At 54.5% G+C, this 14,214-nt stretch overlaps 7 protein-coding genes across 7 annotated transcripts; 3 read left to right on the forward strand and 4 right to left on the reverse strand.

Moving 5' to 3' along the window:
- Nucleotides 1-18: 18 nt before the first annotated feature.
- Nucleotides 19-3,350, reverse strand: AB675_1388 (Ribosome quality control complex subunit 2; the record flags this gene model as incomplete). Its single annotated transcript, XM_018141273.1, has 1 exon — nt 19-3,350. A coding segment is annotated over one exon (3,332 nt), but the record flags the coding sequence as incomplete, so codon positions are not given.
- A 370-nt stretch (nt 3,351-3,720) lies between these two features.
- Nucleotides 3,721-5,202, reverse strand: AB675_1389 (uncharacterized protein; the record flags this gene model as incomplete). The annotated part of the gene is made up of 1 exon (XM_018141274.1): nt 3,721-5,202. The coding sequence occupies one exon, from the start codon at nt 5,200-5,202 to the stop codon at nt 3,721-3,723; it is 1,482 nt and encodes a 493-aa protein (XP_017994393.1).
- An 829-nt stretch (nt 5,203-6,031) lies between these two features.
- AB675_1390 (uncharacterized protein) lies at nt 6,032-6,857 on the forward strand (the record flags this gene model as incomplete). Its single annotated transcript, XM_018141276.1, has 2 exons — nt 6,032-6,539; nt 6,589-6,857. 2 exons carry the CDS (start codon nt 6,032-6,034, stop codon nt 6,855-6,857), a joined length of 777 nt encoding a protein of 258 aa, XP_017994419.1.
- An 86-nt stretch (nt 6,858-6,943) lies between these two features.
- AB675_1391 (Emopamil-binding protein-like) lies at nt 6,944-7,663 on the reverse strand (the record flags this gene model as incomplete). Its single annotated transcript, XM_018141277.1, has 1 exon — nt 6,944-7,663. The coding sequence occupies one exon, from the start codon at nt 7,661-7,663 to the stop codon at nt 6,944-6,946; it is 720 nt and encodes a 239-aa protein (XP_017994415.1).
- Nucleotides 7,664-8,742: 1,079 nt separating this feature from the next.
- AB675_1392 (putative sucrose utilization protein SUC1) lies at nt 8,743-10,419 on the forward strand (the record flags this gene model as incomplete). The annotated part of the gene is made up of 1 exon (XM_018141278.1): nt 8,743-10,419. The coding sequence occupies one exon, from the start codon at nt 8,743-8,745 to the stop codon at nt 10,417-10,419; it is 1,677 nt and encodes a 558-aa protein (XP_017994402.1).
- A 123-nt stretch (nt 10,420-10,542) lies between these two features.
- Nucleotides 10,543-11,278, reverse strand: AB675_1393 (putative GTP cyclohydrolase 1 type 2; the record flags this gene model as incomplete). Its single annotated transcript, XM_018141279.1, has 2 exons — nt 10,543-10,724; nt 10,855-11,278. The coding sequence occupies 2 exons, from the start codon at nt 11,276-11,278 to the stop codon at nt 10,543-10,545; spliced, it is 606 nt and encodes a 201-aa protein (XP_017994406.1).
- Nucleotides 11,279-11,967: 689 nt separating this feature from the next.
- AB675_1394 (Threonylcarbamoyl-AMP synthase) lies at nt 11,968-13,371 on the forward strand (the record flags this gene model as incomplete). The annotated part of the gene is made up of 1 exon (XM_018141280.1): nt 11,968-13,371. One exon carries the CDS (start codon nt 11,968-11,970, stop codon nt 13,369-13,371), a length of 1,404 nt encoding a protein of 467 aa, XP_017994396.1.
- Nucleotides 13,372-14,214: the final 843 nt, after the last annotated feature.

Raw genomic sequence — 14,214 nt, forward strand, 5'->3', positions numbered from 1 at the left:
CTTAGACACAACTCCTACGGCGTCCTCCTTAGCATGAAATTCCATGGTGTTTCTTCCCCCGTCCACCCGCACCACCACTCCCAGCACTCCCCGCACTCCCCCCCTGCCAGCCCACCACCCAACACGACCCTCACGCCTTTCACGGGCACCTGTCCCAAAACCTCCACATCCCTCAATATCTTCAATTTCTCAACCTCCACCCGCCACACCTTCTCCCGATCAGAATTACTCTCGTCAATGCGCACTTTGCTCGCCGCTCCACCCAAGCTCTGCCATTGCCCCAGTATTTCTCGTACGGCTTTGCCCTTCTTCAAGCTGCCGGGTTGGAGTTTCACTTTGTATTTATATCGATTCAGCGCGGTCCAGGGCGCGCAGATGGGGATTGCGGCGAGCACGACGTCGCCGGGTCGGAGGTGCGGGACGATGAGGTTGATGTTGACGTGTTCGGTGCGTTCTTTGGTTAGTGTTTCCGGATCGAGCTCTTCCGAGGCGTCGCCGGTGGTAGTTGCGGAGGCAAGGGCTCTTGCTTTTTCGCGCTCGGCGGCTTTTTCTTGGTTGCGTTTCCGGCGGTCGCGGTCTGCGGCTGCTTTTGCTGCTGCCGCCTCCTTTTCGGCTGCCTCAGCTGCGGCGCGCTCCGAGGCTTTGGTCGTGCCCAGGAGGGACATGGCCAGGGCTCGGTCTTCCTCGTCTTGGTCGGCGTATTTGGCTTGCGCGCGGCGTTGGGCTTTGGAGCGTTTGCCGCGGGGGAGTTGCTTTGATTTCTGGTTTGGTGGTTGTAGGGTGGGGATGATGGATGAGGGCGTATCTGGTCGAGTTGATGGTGCTGTGCTGGCGGACGTGGTTGGTGGTTGAGATGATGATGCTTGGTCTGCTTCGTTGTCTTCGTCTGTGTCTGATTCTGCGTCACCTTCGTCGTCATGTTCATTGCTTTCGTGGGTGTCCCTTGCCGTATCTGCTCCCGCTGACTGGAGCGGGTTCGATCTCGCTGCGTCTTCATTTTCGCTTCCGTGCTCCTCATCTTCCTCGACGACGTCAGTGTGAGGCTGAGCCGCGTCGTCGTCGGCTTTGTGGTCTTCCTCAAGTATCTCCTCAGCTACACTTCCAGCATCTTCAACGTCCGGCACAGGTTCGCCCTCTTCGTCGTTCTGTGACTCCGCTTGGTCATCATCTTCGTCCTGCTCCTCAGCCGCCTCGTTTGGTGCCGTTTCATCCAGGCTCATGCTTTCGACCGCTTGTGCAGCAGCCGCAGTCCCATCAACAGCACCAACTCTCAGTTTGCCATGGTTTCCTCGACTCTCTTCACTGACCAACCATCCGACTGCGAAACCCAGCAGCAATTGACTAGGAGGCAACCAATTCTTCTTGCCCTTGACCGACACGCCACCACCAGTCACCAATTCCCCAGTAGCCTCATGCACGCGTGATGTCTGATCGACCAGCACCCACCACGCACTCATCACCGCTTTGCTGTCCCAAGCATTGCTCCCACATACGCAGAACGCGCCAGCCTGACTCAGAGTGCCTGGCGGTATTGGGGCATCGGGCGTATCGGGATTGTTCTTGACGATGACCGGCGACGCACCCGTGAGGTCAGCATGTACATACACATCTCCCTTCTTGCAATATCGTCGGTACAGGATCTCGGACTGAGGGGCATCTTTCCCGGACAAGCACAGGTAGCCTTCGGAGGAGATGAACCAGAGGAACTTCTCAAACCAGAATTGTGGGCGGACTTCGCGAAGTACATCCTTTTCCTGCTTCAGGCCCTTCTTTAGGTCATCTGCGATTTTGCGCTCGGTGGATTTGAGGGCTCTACCGCTTGCGAGAATGGTCTTCTGTTCCTTAACGGCTGCTTGTTTCTTCTGGTCATAGTACTGTCTGGCATTGGACCAGGGCGAGAGGGCTAGGTCGATGTCGATTGCGAGACGCTTGTCGTCCGTTTTCATAGCTTTCTTGGCTGTGACCTCTTCTTCGTCTGAGTCGCTGGCCTCGGAGTCCGTTCGATCCTCATCGTCGCTCTCAGAGTCCTCGTAAGTGTCTTCCTCCAGAAGAAGCGTGACTGTATTTTCATGCAGCTTCAGCGGAAGTTTGATCATCTGAGCAACAACATTGCCTCTGGACTGCTCGTTCTCGATCAGCTTGCTGATATTGACCCAGTCCAGACCCTGTGCAATCAACCCATTCACAGCCGCGCAGGCTTCCTCCACGCGATGCGTGTTGGCTTCGATCGCCTGCGCTTTCCGAATATGTATCTCCTGCACGTATTGCAGTGCACCCAGTCTCTTGTCGTGCTCGTCTTTGGCAGACTGTAGTTTCCGTTTTGCTGTTTCTTCGCGTTCCGTCAATCTTGAGGACAGCTTCTGTGACTCGACGGATGAATAGAAGTCATCGACTGCGGCGTTGAAACCCTCAATCTCCACGACATGGGCCCCTGGCTTGCTGTCGAACTGCTTCGGCCGGAATGGGTGGAAGTCGTCATACAGTAGATCGTCCCTTGATGGCTGAGTCCCATCTTCTGGCGGTTGAGTACCTTCTTTTAGCTTGGCCACTATGTAGCCACGCCATGGACCAGTGTGTAAGCTCTCAGATATGCTCTCAGCCTGTTTCAGCGACTGCATGATCTTGCCCATCTTGCTGGCATCCTCCGAGACTGCCGAAATTGGCCATGTGACGTCGACTTTTGTCTCATAGAATGCACACTCCAGCAGATGAGCCGGATACTCTGGAAAGCCGGCGCTCAAGGCCTTCCTGATATCATCGCCACTCTTTGCTCTTTTCGCCATCTTCCCACCTGCCTCTTTGGCTGCTTTGACCCTCGTAGCGGCCTTCTCAAGCGCATCCCGTACCCTGTCCTCAGTGATGGGCGGCACTCCGGCATAGTTCTGCTTCGCGTCCAGGACATACTTGCTGCCCAACCGCACATCAACATCCTCGTCTCCTTCGTTAACCTGCCTCAGCAATGCCAACACATTCAATTCGCCATCTGTGAGTATGATGTTGCCTGCCGCAAAGAACTCGAGGTACAACTTGTACTGCCCGTTGAAGTCAAGCTCAATCACCCGATCTGTCCCAATCTGCCGCACGTCTGTGACCCTCCTGCTCTTGAGGTACTTCCGCAGCCGCCGTACGAAAGCCGAAGGTTCTGCGGCGGTCGTGCGGGCGAAGGATGTAAGGTGGCAGCGGAAGCCGCTGTCGACGAGGACTGAGTGTTTGGAGCCGGGTTTGGCGAATTTGAAGAGGAAGATGCGCGAGGACAGGTCGTAGATGTTGGACAGGCGGTGGTTGATCAGGGTCGAGGACAGTTCGAGCGAGAGCACACGCACGTCGATGCTGGAGAAGCGTTGCTTCATGGTGGCGGCCCAGGAGGAACCTGCTCTATGGACGACCCAGCACTGAGTGAGAGGGTATAGGGATGGATCGGAAGGGCTGGAGGTTGAGCAGTCGCTAAATGTGTTTGTTGTGTGCAGCGTAGAAATTTCGGGTACTAATGACTCTTGTGCCTGCTTCAAGTGACGTCGTCGCTGCGGATCGCAAAAATCTGTGGGGTGACAGGCGGGATGGTGGGGAGGCCTTCAGGCACGCCACAGGAGTTGAAGTGATCCCAAGTCGTTTTCGAGGCAATGAGAACAATTGTATAGTCGCTGCAGGTCTGGAAGAAATCTAGCCGAGCATCATATTCATCTCGTCAAACATGTTGGTCGTGTCTCATCCAAAGCATAACTATATCCCAGGTATCCCAGACGCCGTGCTTCCCCTGCTGCTGGCTTCCTTCGGTGTGAACATCCTCCGCAGCGGACTCGGCTTCTTCACCACGATCTCCTTGCCCTTGACATCCTCAACCCTGCTCTTCCTTCTCTTCTCGCTCCCCTTACTGGACACCTCACTCCGCACTTCACTTCTCGAATTGCTTTTCTTGTCCTTCTTCTCCCGCTTCTCATCATCCTTCGCCTTCTTCTTCCGCTCCTTCTTCTCCTTTTTTGTCTCCTCCGGCACCAGGTGTCCCATACTCCGCGCCGCCATGGGGGTGATGAACTCGCCCTCAACACTCGTGGCTCCGCTGACTATGCTCGCTTCGTATGCTTCGTCGCCCACATCGGCAATGCCTCGTCGCCAGTGCTCGATCCGGTCCAGCTCTTTGACCTCGAGCATCTCGTCCATCGAGCCTTCCTTGTCCGCTTTGGCGGCCTGGATCTTCTTGATGATCTTATATCCACCTATTGCAACGACTGTGACCCCAACACCGACGCCGACTGCAATCAAGAACTGCGGTGAAGCCAAGAGCGCGAAGACAGCGGGTGCAGAGCCCTTCATGGCAGCTAGGGCGCCAGGCGCCATCTTGGTCGCGATGTTGGAAATCTCGGCGAGTGTCAGAGCGACAGCTGCCATGGCATCGGGATTCTTCTGCAGGTGCGCAATAATCGCTTTGACCGAGTGCTGCGCGCAATTGGCCTCGTCCATGAGACCCTTGGCTCGTTGCACGAGGGTCTTCATTTCTTGCTCTTGGAGTTTCTGCTCGGTTGTTCTCGACAGGGCTAGGTCCTTGGGTGCGATGGAAGAGGGGTGGAAGTCGCCGTATGCTAGATCCATGTCAATGTTGGCATCGGAGAAGGAGCGGGGAGCGGATGGTCGGCGGTTCGATTGCTGGAGGGCGAGCCCGTCGGTCTTGCGGCGGGTGAGGGCGTGGCCAGTAGGTGAGCCTGGTGCAGAGCGAGTGGCTGCGAGGTCGTCGTTGAACTGGCCCAGTGGAGAGCGCGGCGAATGCGGGATTGAACGAGTTCGAGTCCTGTGAGGCCGAGCAGAGTCGAATGAAGAGCGGCTGCTCGCTGTCTGACCACTACGTACCGACATCGAGGAGTGCTGTCTGTGGTGATTCTTCATGGAGGGCCGCCGCCGCTCCCGCTGCTGCTCCTCCTCTTCCTCGTCCGACTCATAATGCGCATGCCGTCGAGATCTATGCCGCGGCGCAGAGGAAGCAATAGATCGCCGCTCGTCCTCGTCAGCAATAGTCATCGCCTCGACATGCTTGCGGGCTTTCTGCAATTCACGATCTTCTTTGGCCTTCCGCTCGGCCACGATTTCTGCTTTACGCTCCATGTAGGCCAATTTGGCTTCCTTGAAGACATTCTTGAGCTGCTTGGTCGTGCCGACGACTTTATTCGACTTGTCGACTATAGCGACCGTTTGGGTAACCATTGCTGCCATGGTGAACGGGTAGGAGCCTGTGTCGCTGGTAAACTTCGGTGGTTTGTATGGTAGATATTGTGCTGCTCAGCAACTGTTGCGTCGGATAGCACTACCAGCTCCAGCTCAAGCAAAGATCTCGACTCCGCTTTGACGATTGTTCGTTGTAACAAAGCCAACCTGCAGCGAGCAAAGCAACAACGTCACCGCAACAAAGTGGCGGCAGACTCGAAATAATGGTCTCAACAAAGGAACATCATCGTTGCCGAAACGTTCGAGTGAGCGTTGGGAATGCTCGCTCAGAGCAGGGCGGCAAATGAAAACCTCATGAGTGTCCTGCCAGCCAGTCGATCGAGAGACGAGCTGTTGCAGGGTACACTGCTTAGGAGCAAACTGGCGGGATGTGATTGCGTAGCGCTCGGTCGAATTGGAGGCGGGTTGGCGGGCGGTAATAAAGTCCTGAGCATCGTGGCTGTGGCTCGTGGAGATCGTGGCTGTGCGCACGGAGTTCAGCTGTGATCGACGAAGAGCGGCAGGGGTGCGAGGCTTCTTTGATGCCGTTATCGATCGTCGAAGGAGATGGTATCCCGGAGTCGCCAATGTCCCGAAAGAGGCCATTTGGCGCTGCCAGAAGGATTGAGATTACACACGGGGATGTACCGAAATGTATAATGCTGAGCATACCTGACACGCTCGCCACGGCAAATGCAACGTGATGAAGGTAGCGGTATGGAGATATTGAGTCAATATTCCGACGCTCAAATGCCAGTCATATATCAGCTGCCATTTCGCTAATCCGCAACGACGTCTTCGTCGCAACAACAAAAGTCACACCTGCTCCGACAAGAATATGGCTGAAGTACGCATTGTTCAAATCACTGATCCCGCAGATGTACCAATATGTGCTCAACTATGCCGAGAAGCTGTAGCAGATGACCCATTCATCCGGTTCATGGACCTCTACAACCAAGAAATGGATTTCATCGACGAGACCAAGAAGCGTCTGAACAACGCCCTTGATCCAGCCAACACGGACGAGATCGCCTTCAAGGCTGTTCTGGACGTGCCTGAGGAAAATGGCACGACTCATGAAGAAATCGTCGGCGTTGCTCACTGGTACCATGGTAACGTGACGATACCCAAGTACGACACGTTCATGAAAGAGGTCCAAGAGGAGCCCAATGAGATCATGCCCGACGAAATTGCAGCTGGTTCAGGAGGTAGCACTCCTAGTTCTACGACTGTTGTGTCGCCAGAGCCAGCGGTGGTGGTCAAGAACGCCGAGGAAGCAATCACTCATGTCTATCGACAGCATGGAAATGCGTACATTAGTACGGTCCGGGGGAAGCGGCATGTCTGTGAGTCCGTGCCTTGGCCCTCTTCTGTCCTGAGTCTAATGATTGCGAGATTGCCGCCGAATGATGGTCAGCCCGAAGCACCAGCGCAAGGGAATCGGCCGTAAGTTGATCGAATGGGGCGTCAACAAAGCCGATGAAGAGAACATTGTTGGGTATTTGAACGCTCGGCCTGCTGCTATGAAGCTGTACCAGGCCGCTGGGTTTGAGCCTGTGGCTCCATTGAACTGCGTCATTCCGGAGGGAGACGAGCAATTCATCGTACCGACGGGATATGCGATGTTGCGGAAACCGCGGCCGTTGGCGGATCAGGTGAAGTAACATCACACGATCTTTTTGTAGGTGGTGCCGACATGCATGGCGGACGAAATCTCACCCCATGCGCAGTAGAGGACCTGAGCTTTGCGTCAGTCGCATGGCAATTTGGTGAGGGAGAGGTGACTTACCCAGAATGGGAACACAACCCACAGCATATTGAAATAGGTAAGGTAGAGCCAGAGGTAGATCGGGTCCGCAGTATTGAGCATAGCGTTACCGGACAACCACTCTGGACAGAATGTCATGAAACCACCATAGAGCTCTCCAGTGGCAAGTATGACAGCCGTGAACCAGAGTCGTGCCATATGCTGCCTCTGGACTGTTGCCTGCTTTGCCGTCATAGCCTTGTAGATCTGATAGCAAATGTAGGTCGCAGCTGGTCCGGCCAGGCAAACGGTCAGGAGCTCCAAGCTGACCACGTTGAGATCTGCGTAGCGCCATCTCACGTCCGCCTTGCCGTACTCGATCCAGGGTAGCGCCGAGAAGTGCGTCGAGAAGGCAGAGCCATACCGGCGGTTGGGATTGTTCCATAGCTGAGGCAGATCGTCTGGAGAGCGCTTCCACGTCGTGAGGTCCTTCAAGGTTCCAAGCTCGGTGTAGCTGAAGAAGCAATGATACAAGAAGCTACCCTCGAGGATGAAATGAGTCAGGAAGTCGTAGGCATGCCAGAAGAATAGAACCTTGTACTTCAAAGGCGTTGACTTCGGTAGAAAAGTCACGTTGAGGATCTGGGCCACGCCTTGAACTCCGAACGCAACGATCAGACCGAATATTGTGGCATTATCGACGTGGAAAGGTAGGTGCTCCATGTCGACTTAAGTTCCTGTCGTTAAGTCAAGGGCCTTTGGGACCTAGCTCATTCAACGACAGGAACGCACGTATGAATTCAAGACTCCAAGAGGAAGGAAACATGTTCGGTACTGGTCCATGAAAAGGAGACGGGGCGAGTCTTGGCAGTAGCCGGTCTCGCTTAACCCGCGTCGGCCCATTTCACCTCACTTCACCTGCTATGCTGCACCTGCCGTGGCCATTGAACACGAGTATGTCCATCATCAGATGTCCATATAGAGATGGCAGGTTCCAGCCTCGCGCTACGCAATGCTCACGGTAGGTTTGAATACTGACAGAAATAAGCAGCCAGATAGGAGGCTTCGAAATTACGTGCATGGCGTGAACGCATGTGCAGTTCCCCGCCTTTCAGCCTCCGTCGTAACGTGTCTTCCCCACGGGACCCAAGGCCAAGGTACATCCCGCATCATGTGCTCCTTACGATGTCAACTCTCGGTGCTACGTTCGCGGACGATTGACTTTGCATGCTGACAGTGGTCGCCGAAGATCCGCCTCTGCTTAGAACAGCAACAGGAATACTGCGCAGGTCGTAGCACACGCGACTCTTCCTAGCGTACCTCCCATGTCTGGACCTCCGCGAATACGAGTACTTTGACCCCTCGTCAGGCGGCCGGCCGTCGCCGGAGTGCCGATCAACATACAATGGAAGAGTCGCAGGTAGAAGCTGCTCCAAATCCAATCAAGACGGACGCGAAGGACGGACTCAATGAACCTCCCAAGCTTCCACCTTGCGATCAGTGTCGAAGAAGGAAGGTCAAGTGCGATGGAAAGAAGATACCTTGTGAAAGGCAAGCATAAGGAAGCTGGAAATGAACCATGGACTGACCGAAGCAGATGTACTCAAAGCAAACTACAATGTACGCGCGACATCGCGAGAAAGAAGCGCGGGCCAAAGAAAGGATCTGGCTCAGTCATCGCAAAGCTTAGGGATGAGCATGAGCATGCTTTGGTGCAAGAAACGGGCTTACCACCATTTGATCTATCTCAGCTGGGTATGGAGATGTCAGGCATAGACAGATCATACTCCAACACCAGCTCCATGGCGTCAACACCACTTGGTTCGCCCATCGCCAGCGGCTTCGGAGATATCACGAGCATGCCACGGTCGGTGCCCTATGATGCGCCAGCAACCTTCGCGCAGGGCGGCATACAGTTTCCTGCCTCATGGCAAATGCCAACATCAGATCTCCTGCAGTTGAGTCAGCCGTCGTCGCCGTCTGGCTACATGTCGGTCAACGACCTTGCGCAGCAGATATTCCAGGAGCCGCTTCCGTTGCATGCGCCAACTTCAGCGCCTCCAAGTGTCACAAGCTATCCAACCAGGCCGACCAGTGCGCCACGGACGTTGCATCCCAGTCCGCCCAAACTAGATGCCCGACCACCTTCGATCGATCAGATCATGTCGGCAGGTCACACTCCTACTTCTCCACCACCGACGTCAACAGCCGCAAGCTCGCCGATGCCGGCCAACGGGCCCAAGTATCTGTACAGGAGCGACTCCGGCCCCTACCCTGCAGAGCCACGGATCCTGACTTTGGCCGCTGAAGTCGGCATGTCTGCGTTATTGATAGCACAATGCATCCGGCAGTACTTCCGACACGTCTACGCTATCAGGCCATTCATACACGAGGCCTCTTTCATGGCGCGTCTTTCCCAACCTGAGGAGCTCAACATGGAGGAGAAAGTCCTCATTCTGTCGCTGAGCGCCGTCGTCGTCCTGCAGGATAGCCCTGACGTCGACTTGTCCCTGGGAAAGCGCCATAGCCTGGGTCAAAGGTTCCTCGAACTCGCCATCGTGACCCGAAAAATGTATGATTGGATCGAGCATTCGACCTTGTCCGCTATTCAATCATCCTATTTCATCTGCGTCGCCCTCTTCGAGCTCAAACGGCCGAAGTCACACCACTTCTATCTCCGCGAAGCCATCGGCATGGCGTACGATCAGAATCTCCACCGCGAATCAACATATATAGGTATGGAGCCAATCGCAGCCATCTGTGCACGCCGCACATTCGCCGTGCTCTTCGTCACAGAGCGCGGTCTTGCAATACTGCGAAACAAGTCCGCCACAATAGCTGCACTTCCCGCCGTTCCGTCAGACTTCTTCGACGAGCAAGATCGAATCGTCCTAGCGGGCTTCACTGCCCTCTCGAGCCTCTTCTCATTACTGGACGAAAAGTTCATCGATCTCTGGAGAAGCGATAGCGCGTCCAATTCTGCACCAATTACCAACATCACGAATCTTCAGCACTCTCTTAACAACTTTCGCATCGACTATTCCGTGCTGACAGAGACCCAGAAGGCTGACATCCTTATCACACATCAGTGGCTGCGCTTGATTTTCTGGCAAGCCTCAATGCGCCAAGGCTTGGTCTCCTCAGACGCGACCGACCCTGTCTTCTACTACAACTATCCCATCGTCATAGCCAAAGACTTGTGTCAGATTATCAGCAATGAGTTGAGCTACGAAGCGATCGCAGTGCACGGTCTGGGCATTTTCGAGAGAATCTTCGAGGTAGCATACACGCTCATGGACGCTCTTACAATAGCGGACATGCAATGGGCTGAAAGCGGAGAGTTGAGGGTGCTGTTTGGAGTTCTGGCAAGTAGCCCGAACAGCCAGAATACGTATGTGCGCATGCTGGAAGGAAAGGCGGACAATGCGCCGCAGAGTCCGATCGGGAGTCCTGTTAGTAGCGTGGGCGGCGCTGCGTAGGGTACAGCGGAAATATCCCAATTCGATATACATTTACATCCAAGTTATCTTGTTCAAAGGCATCTCGTCGCTTTTCTGCGGTTCATGCTTTCTACGCCTAGCCGTCCAACAAGCTGCAGAAATCTAAGTGTCTTCCGCCTTTACGACAGAGTAAGCCACAACCTCATAAGGATGTGCCTCCTTCAGCGCCGCGACCGCCGCGACCATGATCTCTCGGCCAAAAATCACCATCTCGACTTTCGACTCCTCCACGAATTCGAGGTCGCCGACTTTGCCGATCACCGGGTTTGCGCCTTCTAGTGGTCCTGTGTGTCACGTCAGCCACATGATCATGCAGATCAAGGTCGATATCCGGCCTTGTCGGTGTCGGACCACTCGTCGCAGACGGTGCGATCACGAACAGTCATGTCCAGTAGAACAAGAAGGGCTACCTACGGAACTGCCCGATCCCCTTCCCAATGAAACATGTCTCTCCGTAGCTATCCCCCGGCCACGTCCCCGCGCCAGTCTTGTGGACTGCCTCGGTCACGGCTTTGCAGTTCTCCACAGGGACATAGTAGGTCAGGACGAATTTCTCTGTTGCTGTAGAAGTAGTGGCGGCGGCGGTGGTGGTGGAAGGCTTGCTGGCCATGGCGTTGCGCCGGTTTTTTCGCGCCCGTTTCGCCTGTATCTCGCGGGCGACGTCTTTGCGGGCGACCTTGTCCTTGTAGGCAACGACGTTGGCGTCGTCAACCACAGGGTGGTACCTGATTCCTAGGGTCCGGTGAGGGGGCGGGAGTTGTTTGAAAGCTGTGAGTGGGCGAAAGGAGGAGGTCCGGAGAATGTGTCGTGTGAGAGATGGGAGGTTGAGAACTACCATGATAGGAGAAGGCGGACAAGGTTAGGATGCGGCAGGGCGTAGGGAGAAAGTACGGTGATTGGTCTTGGCGGGAAGGAATGGCCGAGAGCCTGCCTCGCGTTGTCAAGATAAACCACACCTATGCACACAAGCCATCATAGATCTCATTTTTCATACTCCGAGCAGAAAGGACGTGGGGCTGGAATGTAGATGCAAGAGTGCCAGACTAGAACGAATGAGTCTGAAAGAATTGGGCAAGATCGAGGTGAAGATGCTCGGAGTTACTGCTGATAAATCCTGGTGCACAAGAATTTTCTGAGATCCTCGCTCGCTGACGATTTCTTTGATCTCATACTATCAGAGCAAAGGTCGTCGTCTGTCATCAAATCGTGAAATCAAGCAGCGTTGCAACCTCCATCTAGTGACCAATGTCATGATGAAGGTTGCATTCCTCTGAACAGCCACCGCCTCGCGACCAGCTCCACGTTTACACCGTCTGCTAGATCCGCAAGATGAGGCGTTCAGCAACACAGAAGTTCGGTTTTCCTTGTCTGGAGGTGCTTGACTGTTTGCTTCCGCCAGATCGGTGATACATGACATCGCCGCCGCTGCGACGTCTCATCTCTACTCTTCCAAAGCAAAGAACGAAACTTCGGCTTGGCATTCGCCATATCCATAAGACGGTATTGCCACCATCAATCGTGGGCACCATGTCTGCCACGGATCACCACGATGCATCGGCGCCATCGAGCGTCTACCAGCCTTACACGAACTGCAAGACCCATATTGTAGACCTTCGGTGGCTGGGATTGCCAGAGACCGCCACGGATGAGCAGTACCGCGCAATCTATCAGCAACACGTGAGCAGGCCCGAGGGAGCGCAGTTACAAGCAGCCATTGAAAGCATCAAATATGGTCTTGCTCCTCCAGTCGCCTTTCCGTCAGAGACGGTGTACGGACTTGGCCACTCAGCAGCAAGCACGCCAGGCGTGACGTCCATCTTCGCAACTAAAGGTCGGCCTTCCGACAACCCATTGATCGTCCACGCAAGTTCCATTGCACATCTTGAGCGGCTGATCAATGGCCCGATTTCTCATCGATACGAAGCATTGGTTAAGAAATACTGGCCAGGCCCATTGACGATTCTGCTTCCTGTGCCTGAGCGGTTAATCTTCAGCACGAAGGTCCATCCTGGTCAAGATACAATCGCATTTCGTGTGCCAAGCTCAAAGTACGCACGCTTCTTCATTGCAGCCACAGACTTGCCTATCGCCGGACCAAGTGCAAACAGCTCCGGTAAACCCAGTCCGACGACGGCTCAGCACGTTTTTGATGACCTGAACGGAAAGATCAACTTCATCCTTGACGGAGGGCCATGCGATGTCGGAGTCGAAAGCACGGTCGTTGACGGACTCCATGACCCGCCACTTATCCTCCGACCTGGTGGTGTGAGTCTAGCTGAGTTGAGAGCACTTGGAGGGCACTGGTCGCAGACATCCATCGGCTACAAACCACACGTCACGCGGTCCAACACATCGATACCAAATGGTACCGACGCCAACACCCCCGATTCCAATAACGATACGCATGCTCTAGACCTCAATGGAGCGCCTCGAGCTCCTGGCATGAAATATCGACATTATGCACCAAATGCCAAACTTGTGCTGTTCTCTCAGAATGCCGTCCTCGCAGGAAGAGTTCGTGAAAGATTCGAAGACGTGCGCCGACATGATCAGAATATCAATATCGGTATCATTACTCGCCGCTGGCCACGCTTCGCGGACCTGGCTCCAGCCATTCCCGACGCGCTTTCCGGGAACAGGAGTTCACGCAATTCACAAGCGACCAATGCGCCAAGTGGGGACGTTGCGATCGCGGAACTACCCACACAGTCTCGCAAGCACAGCATCTTTCTACACGAAGTGAATCTGGGACCGGATGTTGGTAGACTAGCACACGAGCTGTTCTTCATCCTCAGAAAATTCGACGACCTTCGGTGCGACTACATCTTTGCGGAGATGGTGGAACCCGAAATCGAAAAGGCGGATGAGACGGTGGTGGATGCTGTTATCGACAGGATTGAGAAGGCTAGCGCTGAGCGGATAGATGAATAGAGCAACTGTAATGGTCGACTTCGGGAGGATGAGTAACCCTGGCAAGCTTCGGCGATATCGCCTGCAGTCAATTAGATCTGTAGGACTCGCGCACTGTGATCGTCCCAATTAGTTGTTGTAATGGATCGAGTAGTAATGTTCTAACATCATCGAATTCGAGCATGGCAGGGTAATCTTTGTCAGCCGCCTGGAGGTGACAATTTCCATGTGAGGTCATCCGGTCTTGCGAATATATTTCCTGGCTGTATGAGTCACTAGGCAACATGGGAATAGTGTCACACTCTTCTACCTGAAGATGCATTCAACTTTCTCAAGCGGTCTGTTTGACATGCTGCAGATCCCGAAAGCACGAACGATGAACACTTCGCAGGAACAATATATAAATGAGGTCGCTAGCCACCTCTGCGAGCGGCACTTCCCAATCACCTACCCACCACGCCTGTATTTTAGTAGTAGGTGACCTCGGTTCCTCCGTCCCAACCAAGACAAGATTTTCCAAGCACCACCACGTCTCCCGCGAAGCATCTTCCGCCAAGCACTTTAGCATGTAACCTGACCGATAAGACTTCCCTCCGGAGCTTGGATACAGGGGCATCACTGGGCGGTTGATGAACTTCCGCCCCGCACCAAGCACGACGCGATGCAACCTGCCTAAAGGATGTATCTGCAGAACTCGCGGCTATGCAGCTTAGTGATTAACATATATCCTGGCGATTCCGCGCGACTGCGCCATGAGGAAGGGCCCTCCTCTCTTTGACTTTGATATTGCTTGCCTGACTGCGTTCCGTTTTGAGGAATAAAAAGGCGGCCAGGCACGTAACGGCCCCACCACCCATTCCGAAG

This window comes from Cyphellophora attinorum, assembly GCF_001299255.1.
Source record: "Cyphellophora attinorum strain CBS 131958 chromosome Unknown Contig60, whole genome shotgun sequence".
In the NCBI taxonomy this organism is placed as follows: domain Eukaryota; kingdom Fungi; phylum Ascomycota; class Eurotiomycetes; order Chaetothyriales; family Cyphellophoraceae; genus Cyphellophora; species Cyphellophora attinorum.